This window comes from Dipodomys merriami, unplaced genomic scaffold, assembly GCF_024711535.1.
Source record: "Dipodomys merriami isolate MVZ:Mamm:240054 unplaced genomic scaffold, mDipMer1.0.p SCAF_7, whole genome shotgun sequence".
Lineage (NCBI taxonomy): Eukaryota > Metazoa > Chordata > Mammalia > Rodentia > Heteromyidae > Dipodomys > Dipodomys merriami.
Genome location: NW_027206290.1, coordinates 70535200 through 70554010, shown reverse-complemented (window position 1 = coordinate 70554010; position 18811 = coordinate 70535200). Strand labels below are relative to the sequence as shown.

Here is an 18811-nt window from a genome sequence, read left to right as displayed (position 1 = left end):
ATGATTCTCTGTGCTGTTGCTGCTGCACCTAAGAAAGAAGAGAAGTGAGGGCTTTCTCCCCTTGTCCAGAAAGAAGGCAGATGCTCCCGGTCCCCTACCCCATCAGAAGTAGGCCAGTGTGGAAGAGAACTCCTCTGTGTGTGTGTGTGTGTGTGTGTGTGTGCGCGCGTGTGTGTGTTGGGGGTGACAGATGGATACTGCCTGGGGATGCTTGGCAGTGGTGTGAGTTGCTGAGCCTCAGTTTCTCTGTTGAGTGGGAGTGAGAGCAGAGCCTTAGGGAAATGGGATGAGGAGGGTCTGTCTGTCAGTCTGGAAGGACCTGCAAGCATTACCTGCGCAGAGCAAAAGGGTGTTGTGGCCTGGGGTCCCCAGAAGCAGACTGTGAGACAAGGCCTTGAGTGTGGATGATCTTGGGGCCTATCCTGGGAGACACTGGGGAAGAAGGGGAGGTGGGCTTGGAGGTCCACGGGGCTGCCTTGGTGGGGCCACTGGGAATCATTGTATTGCCTGAGGTCATTCATCTTGTCCCCGCCTCCATTCCTTGGGGTTCAGGGAATGAACCTCATGGAATGAGGTCCTGGAGAGCCATGGCCAGGGCTATTTGGAGAAGGGTCCCCATGTCCCTGCTTGGCTGGGATGATGAGCTGCTGGCCTCCGAGCAGAAACAGAGACTCCTTCACTGAGACCACAAGGTGTCAGGACCAGAGATCCGCCCTGTCCCCCAGACCCTGGGAACCCCTATCCCGCATGCTCAGAAGACCTCAGGCAGCCCGCAGAGACAGTCATGACAGGATAGAGACCATGGGCTTCACATCCTGGGTTCATAGGATGCGGAAAAAGAATTGGGTGCCATGTGTGGGGAGGGGGAATTCCAACCCAGTGGTCAGACCGCCAGGGGAGTCTGGAGGCGGGTTGCACAGGCCGGGCCTCGGCGGCTGCTTAGCAGGTCAGCAGTGCCTAGAAAAGCACTTGGAACAGGCGCTCCCTGGCCGCTGGCCAGGCCTGTCTGCTAGGGGATTGGAGAGGCTCCTACTCTGCCTCCTTCCTCTGCCGGCTGCCAGCTGTTCCCGCACCTGCTTGTGCTCTGAAGATAAGTAGGGCCTTTTCCAGAAATGACCACCCCTTCTCTTCCTGCAGGGGGCCTTCTGTTGGAGGGTGATGAGGGCTGGGGGGAGCCTGGGTCCTGAGAACAGGGGCCCATTGTCTGCTCCCCACCTCCTGGCCTCAGGGAGGCGAGGGAGACAATGCACTGTCTGAGTGGGAAGGGCCTTTGGTGATAAGGCCAGCACCCCCAAGACAGCCAGGTGACAAGTGACCTGGCACTCCTCACAGAGGACACTCAGACGCTGGCTGAGGACCTGCATTTCATCAGGACAGCCATCTCAGTGGAGCTATGACTGCCCACTTTACAGAGAAGGAAACTGAGGCTCCTGGAGGGGAGGCCATGCTGAAGGATGGGCCTTAGGTGACGGCCTCGAATGCAAGGCCTGGCTCACCTGCTTCCCAGGCCAGCTGGTCAGAGATAACAGTGCGCCTCAGAGCCTGCGCCCCGCCTACAGCTGGTCCTGATGCTGTGGCCTTCATGCCTGAGGCACAGGGAGGCTTCAAGGGTGGGACCTGGCCCAGCCACACACAGCTCAGAGGTAGCTCATGTTGGCTCTGATGTGCCCAAACACCACAGATTCAGAGGGCTCTGAGTCCAGTCCCCAAGCCTGCAATGGCAGCGCGACTCCCTTGCGGGACAAAGCCACACTCAGACAACAAGGCAGAACCACAGACAACTGTTTATTGACTACATGGAGGGATGGTCAGCCGAGCTGGCTCCTACGCTCCCTGCTGGGACCCAGACGACCCTGGGTGGCCACCGTTCAGTCTTCACTGCGAGAGACGATCTTAGAAAAAGGCTGGGGTGAGCACAAGGGCACCCTGGAACAGAAGAAGAGTCCTGCCTTGTTTTATGTTCATTTGTCCTCTACAAGGTGACCACTGCCACTGGTGATCACTCAGGAAGAAATCTCAGAAGGGGCAGGGTGGAGGGTGGAACACAGGACGCCTGGTCTGTGGTACAGAAGCATCTGCTGCAGTGGACCGGGAGAGAAAGCCTGCTGCCCCCAAGCTCAGCCCACACCAAGAAGTTTTAGAAAAGTTTTATAAAACACAGATCTCCTAGCCGGGCGCTGGTGGCTCATGCCTGTGATCCTAGCTACTCAGGAGACTGAGATCTGAGGATCACAGTTCAAAGCCAGCCTGGGCAGGAAAGTCCGTGAGACTCTTATCTCCAATGAATTACCAGAAAACCAGAAGTAGCTCTGTAGCTCAAGTGGTAGAGTGCTAGCCTTGAGCTGAGGAACTCAGGGACAGCACCCAGGCCGAGTTCAAGCCCTACCACCGACAAAAATAAATATATAAATAAATAAAAATACAGATTTCCTGGCTGCCCCCATGGGAGCAGGGGGCTGATATTTCAACAAGGTTCTGGGCTTTTCTTTTTTTTTTTTTTAATGAAAAGGTCACATGTGATTTATTACTGTTTTGAAGTTTCAATTCTTTTATCTTTGTTGATTGTGGGGCTTGAACTCTGGGCTTGGGTGCTGTTCTTCAGCTCTTCAGCTCAAGGCTAGCACTCTACCACTTGAGCCACAGCACCACTTCCAGTTTTCCAGTTGTTTATTCGAGATAAGAGTTTCATGGACTTTCCTGCAGCTGGCTTTGAATCACGATCCTCAGATCTCAGCCTCCAAAGTAGCTAGGATTACAGGAGTGAGGCACCAGCGCCCAGCTCATTTCAATTCTTAACACTGTTTATAATACTGATGTCTTACAAATACTTAAATTTGTTGTAGCCATTCTCAGGGACTTTAATGACTTTGATTGTCCTTAAGGCTCATATCATGGCACTACTATTGCCAGCTTTTTCTAAATCTCTCTCTCTCTCTCTCTCTCTCTCTCTCTCTCTCTCTCTCTCTATATATATATATATATATATATATATATACATACATACATACATACATATATATATATAATATATATTTATGTTTAGGTAAGCAGACTCACTGGCTGGCTGGTTTCATTTTTGGAACTAAGTACAATAGGAGGAATTTGTTAGATTCCTCAGGATTTTTATAACCACCAAAAAGCTGGAAATGAAGCTGTGGCTCAAGTGGTAGAGCATTAGCCTTGAACAAAAAAGCTCAGTGCCCAGGACCTGAGTTCAAGCTTCAGGACTGACATAAGAAGGAAAAAAAAAAAGATTCAGCAAAGGAAAAGAACTATGTAGTGAATTCCTGTCTTCTCATCACCCAGATTCTGCCTCAGCTTTTCTCCTGCCCATCCTGGCTACTGCTATAGTCCGTCCTTCATCACCCCCAGTTCCCAAACACTAGATATTATAAAGTTACAGAAAGGAGATCAAGTTGGGTACTGGTGGCTCATGCTTGTAATCCTAGCTTCTCAGGAGGCTGAGGTCTGAGGATCATGGCTCAAAGCCAGCCTGGGCAGGAAAGTCCCTGAGACTTAATTTCCAATTAACTACAAAGACATGAAAGTGGAGCTGTGGCTCAAGTGGTAGAGCTTTTATGCTCAAGGCTAGCACCCAGGCCCTGAGTTCAAGCCCTAGGACTGGCAAAAGAAAAAGAAAGAGAGAAAGGAAAAAAAAGGGGGGGTGGAGGGAGAGGAGATTAGTGTACTGCTAGCTAAAATCAGACAAATAGAGAAAATTCGGAAATTGATTTGGAAATTGATCTGGAAAGAGATGCAGAAAGTAGATTTCAATCTGTGGCTTTCTCCAGGATGAAAGGGCTCAGAAATGTGGGGTTCTGAGCAAATCAGGATCCAGAGGGGCTTCCGTGGTCCCAGGCTGACCTGGTCACAGAGGGTGGCAGGCAGGCGGGCAAGGTAGGAGAGGTGGGAGTGTAGCCTGAGATCTGTATATGCCTTGAGGCTCAGATCTTGGAATAGTAAACAACCATGCCTCAGGGCCTTTGCACTTGATGCCCCTTTCTGGACACTTCTAGCTACCCACAGGGCTTACTCCCCTGCCACCTCAGGTGTCAGCCAGATATCAGCTCTTCATAGAAGCCTTCCCTGACCACCGTTCTTCACCATCAGTCTCTCTTCTGAGCTTGCTTTACTTTCCTTGTCAGCCCTTAACTACTCCATGCTATACATTCATTGCTTACATATCTGCTAGAATTTAGGCTCTAAAGAGTGTCTTCTGTTGTTCATTTCTGGGGTCTCAAGCACCTGGAGCCGTGCTTGGCTCATGAGCCAAGCCTTCAGCAAAGCCTTACTGAATGAAGAGCGTGAATGAATGATGGGGACCAGTGGGATGGAGCCTCCATTGCAGGTGAGAAGGGGAGAGACTTAGAACTTGCTCAAGGACTGGAACTCAGGGCACACGTTTCAGCGGAGGCAGGCTAACTGTTCAAGCCCACGCCCCCCAACTCACCTGGAACACGGACCACGAGGCCATGTTGTATCCCAAGGTCTTCACTATTGGCATTGGGATCCCATGTCTTAATTTTCCTGAAATAACAAATATGGTGAGAGATGGGAGGGCCTGGGGTGAGGAGGCTGGGCGGGAGCACAGGCTCGCCACTTGGCACACAGAATTTGCCCCATCCCCTGGCTTCTCCTTGTCTGTTCTCTGCCCCAGCCCCCCCACAGCCTCATCTGCCCACCTCTTGCCTCTGGCAATTCACAATGTACCCTCACATCTCTCACACTCCTGCTCAAGGATCCTCACTGGCTCCCAACATCCATAGCCAGTTTCTTTTTCTTTTTGTCCATTGTGGGCCTTGAACTCAGGGTCTGGGCGCTGTCCCTGAGTTTCTTTTGCTTAAGGCGAGCGCTCTACCACTTGACTCACAGAGCCGCTTCCAGTTTTCTGGAGGCTTATTGGAGATAAGAGTCTCACGGACTTTCCTGCCCAGGCTGGCTTTGAACCATGATCCTCAGATCTCAGCTGTCTGAGTAATTAGGATTACAGGCGTGAGCCACCAGGGTCCAGCTACAGCCAATTTCTAAACTTGGATATTTCCTACTTTCATAAAATGAGACTGTAAAAAGTGCTGCTAAGGGACTGGGAAGGTGACTCAGTGGTAGAGCGCTTGCCTTGCATGCCTGAGGCCCTGGGTTCGATTCCTCAGCACCACATAGGCAAAAAGAAAAAAGCCGGAAGTGGCGCTGTGGCTCAAGTGGTAGAGCGCTAGTTTTGAGCTGAAGAGCTGAGGGACAGCGCCCAGGCCCAGAGTTCAGGCCCCACAACAGGACCTCCCTCCCCGCCCTCCCCCCCCTCCCCCCCCCCCCCCCCGCAAAAAAAAAAAAAAAAAAGTGTTGCTAAAGCTGGTACTGGTAGCTCAGGCCTATAATCCTAGTTACCCAGGAGGCTGAGGTCTGAGGATGGTGGTTTGTTTGTTTGTTTTTTGGGGGTCCGGTCATGGGGCCTGAACTCTGGGCCTGGGCGCTGTCTCTCAGCATTTCAGCTCAAGACTAGTGCTCTACCACTTGAGCCACAGTGCCACTTCCGGCTTTTTTCTTTTTACTTATGTGGAGCTGAAGAATCGAACCCAAGGCCTCAGGCATGCAAGGCAAGCTCTCTACCACTGAGCCAACTTCCCAGCCCCCGAGGATGGTGGTTTGAAACCAGCCTGGGCAGAAAAAGCTCCATGAGACTCCATGAGACTCTTATCTCCAATTAACCACTCAAAATCTGGAAGTAGAACTGTGGCTCAAAGTGGTAGGATGCTAGTCTTGAGCAAAAGAGCTCAGGGACAGTGCCCAGGTCCTGAGTTCAAGCCCCACAACTGACAAAAAAAGTGCTGCTGGCATAGATTCCCCCCTTCCCTCCCCCTTGCACACGTAGCCTGTCACATGTCTGAAGGACTTAATTCTCCACATCCCAGATGGAGAAACTGAGGCTCAGGAGGAGAGGGAGGCTTGTCCAAGGCCAGGCAAGAGGGGCTGGGGCTGTGAACCAGTCTGCCTGAGGCTCTTCTAGGGTCTGTTTGCACCTGGCCCTGCTTGGCTGGGGCCCCTGCTGCCCTACATGCTATAAGTGTGGAGCTGCGTGGGGAGGCCACTTCCTGATGGTGATGCTCCCGGGGGGGTGGGGGTGGGGGGGAGGGGAGGAAAGAATGATGAGCTGCAGGCAGAAGAGGCAGCCCAGGGGGAGGGACACTGGTACCCACCATTCTCATTGGACAGCAGCGTAGCGCTGAGCACCTTGGTGAGGACACTCTTCAGGACGTCCGTCTGTGTGGAAGAAGATCATTGTCTATCTGAGTTCCAGGGCCATCCAGCCATCATGGCCCAGAGCTACCAGGGGTCCTGGGGACCAGACACCTGGGGAGAGGCAGGGACTCAGGTGCCCTGGGGGGGGTACCCTGCAGGTCACCCCACTCTAAGGGGCTGCCCTCTGTTCCAGCCCTCTGGTGTGCCTGCCCAGAGGGGATCTGCCCTGTACCCCCCACCCCTGAGTTGCTCATACCCAGTAGAAGCCGGGGGTCCTAGTTTTGGAAACCATCTTGTTTTCCTATGCATTTACCAAACCCCAGAAAGACCAAAGAAAACCTGGCTGAAGATGGCACTCGGGCTGGAGGCAATAGCTAGTTCAGTCTGGGGGCTGGAGAAACTGAGGATCAGGGGTTGAGGCTGGCTATTCAGGCTCACAGAGGAAGCCTCACATGAGCAAATGCATGGTGAATGGAGCCTTTGCCTTTTTATTATTGTTATTATTACTATTATTGTTATTATTATTTTTATGCCGGTCCTGGGGCTTGTGCTCAGGGCCTATGCACTGTCCCTGAGCTCTTTTGCTCAAGGCTATTACTTTGCCACTTTGAGTCACAGCTCTACTTCCAGTTTTCTGGTGGTTAATTGGAGGAGATAAGAGTCTTATGGGGACGTTTCAGCCTGGGCTGGCTTTGAACCTCAATCCTCAGATCGATCTCAGCCTCCTGAGTAGCTAGGATTACAGGCATGAGCCACTAGTGTCCGGTCTGCCTTTGCCTTTTTATAGGAGGCTGGACTTCGTGGGATGGAAGCAGATCTTGGCCTGTAGCTCTATGCCGAAGGGGCCATGCCAGCTGCGCCCCCCTCCCCGTGTTTGTTAACACTTACATTGAACAAATTGATATCAGAGATCATCAGGTGTATCCGATTGCAACTGTAACAGAAGATGCCATGAGAATGGCCACTTGGAGTCCGGTCCTTTATCTGACCACTGTCGAGCACCTACTGTATGCCAGCCTCAGCACAAGCCCATGCCCTTGCCTCCCCACGCTTACCTTCAAGTTGGGATAGTGGCTTAAAGAACAGACAAGTCTTCCCTGGGAGCAATGACAGGTGAGCTAGCGAGTCAAGTCCCTGGATCCTTTGAGCAATACTAGCGTTTGCACTCAGGAGTTTACACTTTATCTCTTAAGCCCATTCCCAGCACTTTTTGCTTTAGTTATTCTTTGTGTAGAGTCCTGCCTTTTTGCATGAAATAGCCTGGGGCTGCAATCTTCCTACCTACGCCTCCCATGTAGTTGGGATTCCAGCTGCGAGCTACCAGTGCCTGGTTTGTTTATGGAGATGGCTCTTAACTTTTTTTTTTTTTTTTTTTTTTTTGACCAGGCTAGCCTTCAACTTTGATCCTCCTGGTGTCTGCTCCTGTGTAGCTGAGATTATATAGAGCCATCACATCTGTCTGAGCCAGACCCCTTCTAAGGGGGGTAGGAAGGGGAAAGCTTTGATGCACAGATCAATTTTTTTTTTTGTAGGAATATTAGCCCAGGACAGTCAGTCTGATTTTTCGGTTTACAAGTAATTTATATCTTAACTACAGACAGCACTTCTGTGCTGGCATCTCTGGGTCTGGTGTCTGGGGTTGCTGCTGTCTTGGAAGTATCTAGAATGGGCTGCCCAGAGCCCTAGCAATGGTGGGAAGTAGGCCTTTCCTGTGGCTGGGTTGGCCTGCCCTGAGACTGCCATAGGCCCCGCCCCTTCACTCTCCTTCCCTGTCTCTTGCATTCCTTACTGGTGGGACAGTCCAGGCAAGGCAGCCTTCTGCCCATCCTGGATCAACCCTTACCTGATGTCCACTTACTAGGTGTTTACCAAAACCCATACTCCCAGGCCAGCATTCTATTGCTTGGAGACTTGTACAGTGATTCACATGTTACCTGAGGTCATTAAAGTTGAGTATAAGTCGGTCATCTTCAGCATAAAACTGAGCTTCTGAACTGGCTTCCTGCAACAAGAGAAGCTGGGTTCCATTTCTTTGGAGAGAAGGCATTGGATGTGGGGTGAGGGTTGTGCAAAGAGATTCGGGGGCCAGGGGCACCTGGTGTGACCTCATCTACTAGTTCTGTGATCTTGGGGACAGTTTTGTCCTTTCTGGGCTTCACTTTCAGCCTTTCGTAAGTGGATCCTACGCCTACTCGATTGAAACAGATGACATGCTGAGGGGCCGGTGCAGCTAGTGTTCACAGCACAACTGCGGGTCCTGTCATCGCCCTACTGTCTGGGGAGGAAGGAGGGCAGGCCTGGCAGGCCTCTGCTGGACAGAAGCCATGGTGGGTGTTACAGGAAGTCCAAAAGCTAAGCCAGGTGCCCCATGAATCCATGCATCAACCTGACTTCTGGGCAGTGTGCGCCAGGCTCCAGATCCTGGGGACAACTTGTACCACAGTGCCTCCCACTGGCCATGGAGGGGCCTCCCTGACAGTCCTTTCCCTGATGGCTAGAAACAGCCTAGCCTTTATGGAAGGAGACCAAGGAAGAGGCCTTCCAAGGGGGCTCCATTGCACCTGACTGAGAAAGGTATGCCGTGGAAATGTGCAGCGGGCAACCTGCACAGCTGTACACAGAGAGCCAGCTGTAAGGCAGTAGCTACCTGAGCCTCCTACTCACCACCAGATCCTGCCCAGACTCTGTGGGGAATCCTGGATAGCTTACTTGGTGCCCTCTGAGTGTCCTGCCTCATCTCCAGTCAATTTTCACCCTTTGTAGTGGATGCTTTGGTACCCTGCTTAGTCCCCTTGGAGGTACCTTGTGTTGGGGCCAACAGTTCACAGCCACCCTTCTCTGGGACGGCATGGTCCTGCCATGAGGGATTTGTTCTCCTGCTCCTTGGGGTCTCTTGGTGGCAGTGAACTGACTTATACTGTAGTGCAGGCTCCTACCCCAGACCAATCAAGTCACCAGGTCCAAGTTGGGCCCCCAAAGCTCCAGACTCTCTGGGCCTCCCCTCTCCCCTGCGCAGGAGGCCCCAAGGTCGCTCCCAGGTCATAGGCCATGGAACTCACGATGCCTAGGGTGAAGAAGGGCCGGACGTCTTTGTCGCTGGCAAACACTTCCAGCGTGACCAGTTGGGCCATCTTGGCTCCAGTTTGGCTCAGAAAGATATGGGGGCTGTTCTTCAAAACGATCTTCATGATCTGGGTAGGGCCCAGCAAACTTGCGGCCTGGAGAAAGACAAGGGACTGGGCATGCTCACTGTGGCCCTGAGCCTGGCTTCTTCTCTGAAGAGCTTCCCTTGTGTACATCACACACACACACACACACACACACACACACACACACACACACACACACACACACGCACACACGAGTAGCCGTGGCCTCCCACCGCTCCCCGCTTTCTGTCTGGAGTACCCTCCCCTTCACAGATGTGCCTCTCTGGCCACTGTACCAGGGGTGCCAGGGAAGCCCTGCTCACTCCAGCTCCTGTCCTCTGTCACCATGCTTGTAACAAACACTGTGCATGTGATGGTTCCCTTCGAATACCCCTGCTTGAAATTCCCAAGTGGCCAGGGACCTGGTCTGTTATCATCCTGGTGCCAGCTCTGCCCTCCCCCCCAGCCCTAAGTGCATAGCTCAGCTTGTGCGCAGTCCAGTGTGCCTTGGCCATCCATGCCCAGCCCTGTCTGTCCCGCCCTGTCCACATGCCCCGCCCACACAGCCCACCATGCCCTGCCCCACCCACACCAGCCCCCACCCACCCCTGGCCCACCCCATGTCCTGCCCAGCGCTGGGCGCTTGCCCACCGTTTTGTTGAAGGTCTCAATGCTCATCTTCAGCTCACGGGCCAGTTCAGGAAGCTGAGGGCGGGAAGAAGCCAGAGCTGGTCAGCTGGGCGGGACACGGAGGGTCATCTCCCAGCCTCATCACGAGGACTCCAGAAGCACTGACGGACTCTAGGGTCCAGGCTATATGTGTCATGGGTGGTGAAACAGCTCCTAGGACAGTCTTGTGGCCTGGGGCCCACAGGGGGCTTCTGCTGTCGATGACGGGTTGGGGGTCTGCAGCTACTCTGTTCCCGGAGAACATCTAGCAGGGACTGCAGTCAGGACTGTGGCTGCGCTGGTCACATCCCAGTCCCTGAGCCAGAGCTCAAATCCTCAAGGACCTAGCCCCTGAAGCGCTACCACCTCCAGTAACTTCCAGCCAGACTTTCCCTGTCATGACCTCCAGCTTGAAGGAAGGAGACTGATCGGCTAGTGATGTCTGCCTGGGGTGACAGTGTGGCGAGCAGAGGCTCACCATCCCACCTGGATCACTCACTCTGGAGCTAGGATAGAGGCCCTTGGCTCCCTGGGCTCTTTCATAAGGAAATGGTAGGTTCTGCAGGACAGAACCAGGCCAGAGCTGGAGGTCACAGGGCTGTTTTCAGCTTGCCAGTGCAATATAGGTGCAGGGGCTTTTGGGGGGAATAAGGGGCAGGTATGTCAATTGAGGAAAGCAGGGAGTTTCTGCCAGAGGCCTGGCAGCCTTGGGTTTCCTCCTGGACTCCCCCTGGATGCAGCCTCCATCCCTCCATCCTCCATCTTTCCAGCCTCCACCCTCCATCCCTTGGTAAGGCTTACCACGAAGTCCAGCAGGACCACCAGCTTTTCTGGAAAGAGTATGGCAGCCACTACATCGCTCACCACGTCCTCCCTAATGATGAGGCTGAAAGGAGCTCTGTGCTGGGTGGGCAGTGCCAGGGAGGTATCAGAGTTATTGAACCACTTGGTCACCTTGGCCTTTGAGTCCAGCAACTTGGCCTGAGGAGACAGAGCAGGGTGTGGCTGGGGAAATATTACCTTTACCCAGCAACTCCCTAGCAGGGACCCACAGCACAGAGGTGTGACTGTATCCCCAGGAGCTCCTGTGATGAGTTGAGAGTCAGGACCTTCAAGAGGCAATTCACTGATGCTGAGTCGATGAAGATTGTTATAGCAGGAACAATGAGTTACTGCTGGAGTGGGTTTTAGGTGGCTGACACCTATAATCCTACTTAGGAAGCTGAGGTTGAGAGGATCACTGTTCTGCGTGGGTGGGCATTTCACTAGACTCTAAATAACCAGCAGAAAACACCTGTAGGCAGGGCCCGGCCGTCAGCGGGCTTGCTTAGCAGGCTCTCAACAGAGTTCAGGCCTCTGTTGTCCTGCTTTTGCCTGTTCTTGTTCTTCCATATTCTACCATGGGGGGTGGGAGGGCAGCAAGAAAACTCTATGCACTGGTAAGCATCTGTTGTTTGTATGTTATTCAGACTCAGGTACTTTGGTGTAGTGGTACAACCTGTTTCCCCCCTTTTTTGCATTAATTGTCAGGAAGCTTAGCTTGGGATTCAGAACAACTCCATTTGAATCTCAGGTTGCACCTGCTGGCTTTTCTCTCTCCAGATGCATGGGGTATGCTCAGCCCATGTATGCTCTGATTTGGGGGGGAGGGGCACGGTTCTCTGCACGGTGTCTGGGTCTAGGAGGGTGGAGGAAAGCAATCATTCCTCCACTTTGTCTGGAGGCTCTGGGACACTCACCTGCAGGTTGAGCTGGATGCTACTGCCCGTGATGGCCGGAGACAGTAGGTCAAATCTCAGCAATCCAGGGCTGAGGAAAATGGGTGCTGTTGGGCAGAAATGTCTATGAGGTGGGGGGAGAAATGTCTATGAGGTGGGCAGCTAGTGCTGGGGGTGTGGTATTGGGGGGCAGGGAGGTTGGTGCTGATGGTGATTGGTCTGGTGGTGAATGTACCAAGCACCAGGCACTAAGCCTTTCACTCTGACTCTCTATTCATGAGCAAGGACCTGTCCAAGGTCTTAATGTGAAATTTGAACTATCCCACATCAAAACTGGACTGTCATTTGTTACTGTCTCTCCCCCACTAAGCTGTCACCTGCTGCCCCAAGTAGGCAATCATGGGCTTGAACACCCAGTTAGTGCACCACCTGTGTTGGCCTGGCAATTCCCCACTTGGCCACCAGGTGGCGATGGCCCCCCATCTGCCTGTCAATGGATGAGCAGGGTGGGCTGGTTTAACCCTGACCCTGTCTCTGGGAACAGAGCTAATAGAACTTGGCACAGGTTAGAGTCCCAGTGACATTGGCTGGTCTCGTCCTGCCTCCAAATGCAATTCTTTCCCTCCCTCCACCTGCCTCTCTTTCTCTCTTTGTTTTCATTTTCTTTCTTTCTTTCTTTTTTTTTTTTTTTGTTGGTTGTGGGGCTTGAACTCTGGGCCTGGGCACTGTCCCTCAGCTCTTCAGCTCAAGGCCAGTGCTCTACCTCTTGAGCCACAGCGCCTCTTTCGGTTTTCTGAGTGGTTTGTTGGAGGTAAGAGTCTCACAGACATTCCTGCCCAGGCTGGCTTTGAATGGAGATTCTCAGCTCTCAGCCTCTTGAGTATCTAGGATTACAGGCGTGAGCCACCAGAGCGTGCTTCTCTGTTTTCTTTCTGTGTTAGATGCTTATGTATGTGGGACAAATGAGCTCTGCCCTCAGCCCCAGATTTCTTAGCTGAACACGGGTGTAATCGCCAGTCCTGGCCCAGGCCTAGCACCCTTGCTAGCAATGGCCAAATTGGAATCACAGCCCCTTGAACTGGAAGAAATTATTTCCCACCTTCTCAACCATGAATTTCCTCTATGAGTTCAGACAGCAGACTTCACTGTTCTGAGCCCCAGCTGCCTTGTGTATGTGAGGCTGGACAGTGACCACGACACATGGACGGAGGAGTCAGTGAGATAGAGGCCATATTGCCTCAGCCCAAGACCTCGGCCTCTGCACCCACTCTGGGGCTTGGGGATCGTTCATCCACCTTCCTCTTCCACTCTCTGACTGCCCTCTGAGTGGCCTCTTCAGTGCCTCAATCAGCAAATGGTAGAATTTTCTCCTTCCCCGTCTGTTCCCATGCTAAAGGCACCAGGCATGGATGATTGACCAGGTAGGAGCAGAAGCTGGTGTCCTCCTGTCTCTGGTGACTTCCTTCCTGGACATAGGTCCCATCTCTGTCCTTTCCTCTCTTCTCTCATAGTGCACAGAGATTGCCCCCCAGGTCATCCACCCATCTATCCATCCATTCATCCATCCACCCACCCACCCACCCACCCACCCATCCATCCATCCATCCATCCATCCATCCATCCATCCATCCATCCATCCACCCACCCATCCATCCATCCACCCACCCATCCATCCATCCACCCACTCATCCATCCATCCAGCCTGCCTCTTCAGCCTGGCAGGATACCTGTTATGTGTCTGGAACTTTCCCCTAAACTTTTAATCCTCTTTAACAACCCTTTGGGTTAGAATGTATAAACCCCCTTTTACAATTGAGGAAACTGAGACTAGGAGGTGACCTTCTTAACAGAGCAATGTAGCAACAGAGCTGCTGGCCTCATCTAAAACCTTGCATGAAGCCACAGTCATGGCGGCTGTCCTGTTCTGGGAAGGGATCAGCCCATGCTCATGCACCTGCTGCCGAGTTAGTTGCTTGGGCTTGAGTGGGGGCCTCCAGCTGGAGGCAGGGCCTGGAGGCCAGATACTGCAGTTAAGGAAAAGGGGTAAGGGTGTGCGCTGGGGTGGGGGTGGGGCAGTGCACTTACCCTTCACCAGCTTCAGGAAGTCTGCATACATGTCATCGAATGCTGTCTGGATCACAGGGCACAGCTGCAATGCACAAACCCAGGGCTCCATGAGTGATATGTCAGCCCCAGCTTCACACCAACCTATGCCTGGCCACCTCTGCCCAGGGCCGGCCAGGTGTCCCTCCATGAGTATGTTCACTTTCCACCTAACCTCCCCTCCCCCCAGCCAGCACCACAGCTCCTAGTGCCGCCGAGGACCTTATGCAAGAGTTTGTTCCTTGCCCTATGCCTAGGTGTGCCTGGCCTGCCAGCTGCCCTGGCCATCAAGCCCCTTGTCTTGCTCACAGAGCCCATGTTTTCCATATAGGAAGCGGAGACCCCACCTCTTCATGCCATGAGTCTGCTGGAACAGGAGGTAAGCAGCCAGACTCCTCCCCCAGGCTCTGGACGGGCTGTTTGTGTCCTGGGTGAGAGTCTAGCCCCAGGATTCCTCCCGCCTCCTGGTCCCTTGCACTTCCTCTCCCCAGGATTGCTGCTGCATCTCAGCAGGGGAGAAATGTTTGGGGACATTTTTAGTTGTAACAAAGTGGGGGGGAGGTGGAGCCTAGTAGAGAGAGGGCAGGGGTGCTGTTAAACACCCCATACCACGTTAGCAGTGCCTGGCAGAGAAACCGTGGCCTCACCCACTCTGAGGAGGAAGAGAGTGAACATTTGCCTTGCTTTTTCAGGGTCCCTCTGAAAAAGCCTCATTCTCTCCTCCAAGGCAGTCTGCTGGTCCAGGGCCCAGTGCCCAGATTGTTGAGGTCATTGGGCTTTAGTGGGAGGATCTCCAGGGGACCATGATGCTCCTTAGCCACCATGATGCATTTCCAAGGAACTTTTTCTGCAAGTAAACAGTCCCTGCTCCTACCTGCCTTCCCAACCCAGAACCCAGGGAGGCGGAGGATCAGGGACTCCCAGCATGCATTGCTGGGAGACCACCTACTCCCTCCTCCCCCTCCCACAACTCTCCATTCTTTATCTCTAACCTGACTCCCACAGGAGCTGCCCCCCCCCAGACACCCAGGTCCCACCAGCCCCTTTCCATCCACCAGACAGAATGGTCAACGTATTCTGAGGGGTCTCAGGGTTGACCCAATGCTTTCCACAGAAAAGAACATCTGCATTTTCTAATCGAGTTCCTGCCAGATGCCAGCTCCACCCTTACACTGTGCCCTGCGGTTCCCTTCCTGCCAAACAAAATATTCCTGTGACCACAAACCCAGTCCAGAGATCCATGACCAAACCATGATGACGGTGGAATGTGTGGCCTCCATCCTCCCGCTGAACACAAACTATAAAGAGCTTGCCCTTTAAAAAATAACTGCAGTAGGACTTGGGGAGTTGGCGGGCCTAGAACCCACACCCAGATTGGAGAAAGACAGTGGCTTGCTGATGCTAGTTTGTTGAGCCCGTTTGTAGGGATAAATTGTTTTTAAAAAAACGAACATTTTTAAAGGAATTTCTGAGCTGGCTGCTAAACCTAGATGTTACTAGAAATTAAGTTTATAGTATGATTTATAGATAAGTTTACATTTGAAAGAGCTCATAGTATAGATGAATTTAGTAGACATTGAACACTCATCGCTAACATTATTTTGCTGTATTTTACTATTATATCTGTTGGTGTGCCCGCACCATGGTGGCCTTCCTCCCTCTCAGCCCCTGCAGAGACCATCGTTGAGAATTTATCAGGACATCACTGACCCAGACCTTCCTGCTGGCTTTTGGCAGTTTCATCGCCTTGAAATCAACGGTGCAATCCGTGGCTCTTGTCTAGGTGGCAGGAATTAGCCCCCAAATCCCATCCCATCCTTTAGCATCTGCTTGTAGTTTCATTGCCACCCAGCAGGGGGCGCATACTCCACAGGCCAGAGGCTGGATTCCACTCACCTCCTCTTTCACCATCTGGGGCAGGGCTGGTACCAGGAGGTTTATGACCTTGTCTGCTAAGGAGTTGACCAGGAAGGACAGCCTGTAGGAGAGGAGAATGGGGGAGACAGGCAGCGTCAGAGAAGATCACCCTATACCGGCTTTGTGGAGGTGGAAAGAACTTAACCAGGTCACACAAGCTGTTAGACCGCAAACAAGGGATAGATACACAGTGTTGGGGTTCTGGGGAGCAGGGGCTGGGTGAAGAGACTGTGTTTGCTGAACTCTAAAGCCTTTGGTTTTTAAAATTTAAATCTGCTGTTATTATGAAGGCGATGTACAAAGGGGTGACAGTTACATAAGTCAGGTAAAGAGTCCATTTGCTTTTGGAGTCTTTGTTTTTACCTTGGTCCCCGCCACCTGCCTGCCCAGGACCTCCTGAGGGTCGTTTGCACCCGCGAGGGCAAAGGCCGGAGGAGGGCGTGGCCGGACTCACTTGTTCAGCAGGCTGATGCGCAGGCTGCTCTGACTGCTGAGGCAGTCTCTGAGGACCAGGCGGTGGGGGCCGTCAGGGCTGCTCTGCACCCCGATGAAGGCTTGGGCCTCGGTCTCCATGTGGAACTCCACGATGGTCTTCACCAGCGGCCTGCGGGCGGCGGCAAGGGCATCGTCACGCCCAGGTCGGAGCCAACCCGCGGGGCACGCGTCCTCCTGCTCCTCCCCGCCTCACAGACTCCACCCTGCCTCCCCTCAGCGCCACCGTGGCTTCCTCTCCCCATTTGACTCCTTTCCATACACTGACAGCTTCTGAACTTGACCCCACTGCCTCCCCCAAGTCTCCAAACTTGGGGTTCTCATGGCCTGGCTTGCTGGTTTTTCTGGATAGGTGCAGGCACAAGCCTTAAAACTATCCTTGATTCTCTTCTCCCTCTCTCTGTCTGTCTCTCTTTGTCTCTCTGTCTGTCTGTCTCTGTCTGTCTGTCTGTCTGTCTGTCTCTCTTACACACACGTACACACACACACTCTAGTGATCCCTATCTGCTTCCAAAATACATCTAGACTCTAGTCACTTTTCTTCAAACCCTCACACCCTCGTATCTAGGCCATCATCTTTCCCAAGCTGCACATCTTCAACCTTAAAGGCTTGATGGCCTCCCTGCCTCCACCATTGCTCCTGTCTAGTTGGTTTCCCTGCAGCAGCTAATAGGATGCTTTGAAAAGGCTGATCCACATCCTGCTCTCCTCCCACTCAGACTCACACCTGACTTTGTAAAGGCCAACTCCTCACCCGGCCTGCAAGGCCTTAGCTTGCTGACTTCCTCTCCTATCACTCTATCTCCTCCCTACTTTTTTGTCATTCTTTAAGCTTGGCAAGTGTACCCCTGCCCCAGGGCCTTTACACTTGCTCATCTCTCTGCTTAGGAACCCCACCACCACCCCCAGATACGTATATGGAGGGAAGGGAGTGAGTGGATGTGCTGCCAGACCCTCTGTGCCTGACTGGGAGGACTTACGTGTTGAATCCTGCCACCATGTCCAGGGGGATCCTGACCACCAGTTCCTGGTCTTGGACAGTGGGCTGCACTTGCAGCTGGAGGATGCTCGCAGAGGTCACCCTCAGCCTGGGTGGGATTCGGGGAAGATGAGAATCAGACACCAGGCTCAGCCGGTTCTCACTCTGTCCTTCCTGTCCCCCTCCTTAGGGGCCTGCTGGCCATTGACCCCCTTTGAGCGTGGCCCTGCCCCGTCCCTCCCCTCCACCCCCAGCTGACAAACTATGTTGGTTCCTTGGCTTTTATGGGGGTAAACTGAGCACCTGGGCTGACTCTTAAGGCCCTCCCTCTCCCAGGTGGGCCTCTCTGCGTGGAGTACGTTTTCTTCCTCTCTGTTTGGCTGAGCCCAGGCCACCTTCCTCTGTGGCTTCCCTCCTAGGGCTCTGGTGTCTGTGGTCATCATCTGAGCTTCTCAGGGGAGGGGCTTGGTCCATCTGTTCTTCATGGTGATCAGTGACTGGTGTGTGCTTGCTGACTGACCACCAATCACACGCACTGGGCCTGGGCAGAGGGGTGGTCACATGGCGAAGGCCTGAGTCCACGCTACTCACCAGATGATGTGCTTCAGGACGGAGCTGACCAGGCTGCCCAGCAGGGGAATGCCCCCGCTGGGCTCCTGCCTCATGGCGCTCAGCAGGGGCAGCTTATGGAGGATGGTCGTGGCACCCTGGTCCTTCAGTTGCTCAGTCAGCACTGGATGCAGATCCAGGAATTAGGGGCCAAGGGGAAGGTAGGGAGGATGGCCTGGTGTGTGTGTGTGTGTGTGTGTGTGTGTGTGTGTGTGTGTGTGTGTGTGTGTGTGTGTGTGTGTGTGTGTGTGTGTATGTGTGTGTGTGTGTGTGTGTGGAGGGCAATGTCGCAGGCCACAGACCCCAGGGAGAGTTTGGGGGCTTAGGGAATTTAGAAGGGGTTGTGGCATTGTGGGCTCTGAGGTTGTCTCCTCATGTCCCACCCAAGTCCCCCAGCATCAGCGTGTCCCCGTCTCTCTGAGGGATGCGTGATGGTGGTGATACCTGGGGCCCAGGCTTACTTTCATTGATGACTTCTGGGCCCAGGGTGAGCACCGCAGGGGGGGCAGAGGTGACTGGGACCAATTTGGCCCCCAGAAAGGCACTGAGGCAGGTGAAGACCCAAAGGCTGGTCATCTTCTGGGTGCTGGTGAGCAGCTGATGGCCAGTGGCAGAGCCTAGAGAGAACACAGAGGGTTTGGCTAGCGGGGCGTGGAGACTCAGGGCAGGCCTACCATGCCTGCTGCCTGGGCATGGCATCATGCAGGGCCCGGGGGCAGGACCTGGTGCTGTGGTCCCAGACCCCAAGCTTAGCCTCTCTATGCCTCTATGTTCTCTGACTGTTGGAAAGAGTAATTACTATCATGTCATAGACGGATGGTGACAGGGAGTTGGAATCTAGAAAGCATTTAGCATGGTGCCTTTCACGTATACCTCTGCACTAGACTTGAACCCAGGGCCTCAGGCATGCAAGGCAAGCACTCTACCACTGAGCCACCTTC

General features: G+C 53.3%; 1 protein-coding gene and 1 non-coding gene across 2 annotated transcripts; both read right to left on the bottom strand.

The window, feature by feature from the left end:
• Window positions 1–1880: 1880 nt before the first annotated feature.
• Bpifb1 (BPI fold containing family B member 1) lies at window positions 1881–18446 on the bottom strand. The gene is made up of 15 exons (XM_070007791.1): window positions 18332–18446; window positions 17853–17994; window positions 17263–17370; window positions 16245–16394; window positions 15770–15851; window positions 13856–13919; window positions 11792–11877; window positions 10854–11033; window positions 10035–10088; window positions 9294–9452; window positions 8169–8236; window positions 7123–7168; window positions 6192–6255; window positions 4451–4527; window positions 1881–1926 (listed from the first exon to the last, which is right to left on the bottom strand). Exons 1-15 carry the CDS (start codon window positions 18444–18446, stop codon window positions 1894–1896), a joined length of 1428 nt encoding a protein of 475 aa, XP_069863892.1. The 3' UTR covers window positions 1881–1893.
• Window positions 2836–3067, bottom strand: LOC138817385 (small nucleolar RNA SNORA33). The gene has a single exon (XR_011368842.1). It is a non-coding gene; the product is annotated as a small nucleolar RNA SNORA33 (small nucleolar RNA).
• Window positions 18447–18811: the final 365 nt, after the last annotated feature.

Excerpts from the sequence above, each read along its gene's own strand:
- Bpifb1 (XM_070007791.1), bottom strand. The coding sequence starts at position 18,446 with ATGACCAGCCTTTGGGTCTTCACCTGCCTCAGTGCCTTTCTGGGGGCC. Across the intron at positions 9,453-10,034 it reads TTGAGACCTTCAACAAAACG|GCCGCAAGTTTGCTGGGCCC; the intron begins GTGGGCAAGCGC and ends GTCTTTCTCCAG. Across the intron at positions 7,169-8,168 it reads CTCAACTTTAATGACCTCAG|TTGCAATCGGATACACCTGA; the intron begins GTAACATGTGAA and ends CTTCTGTTACAG.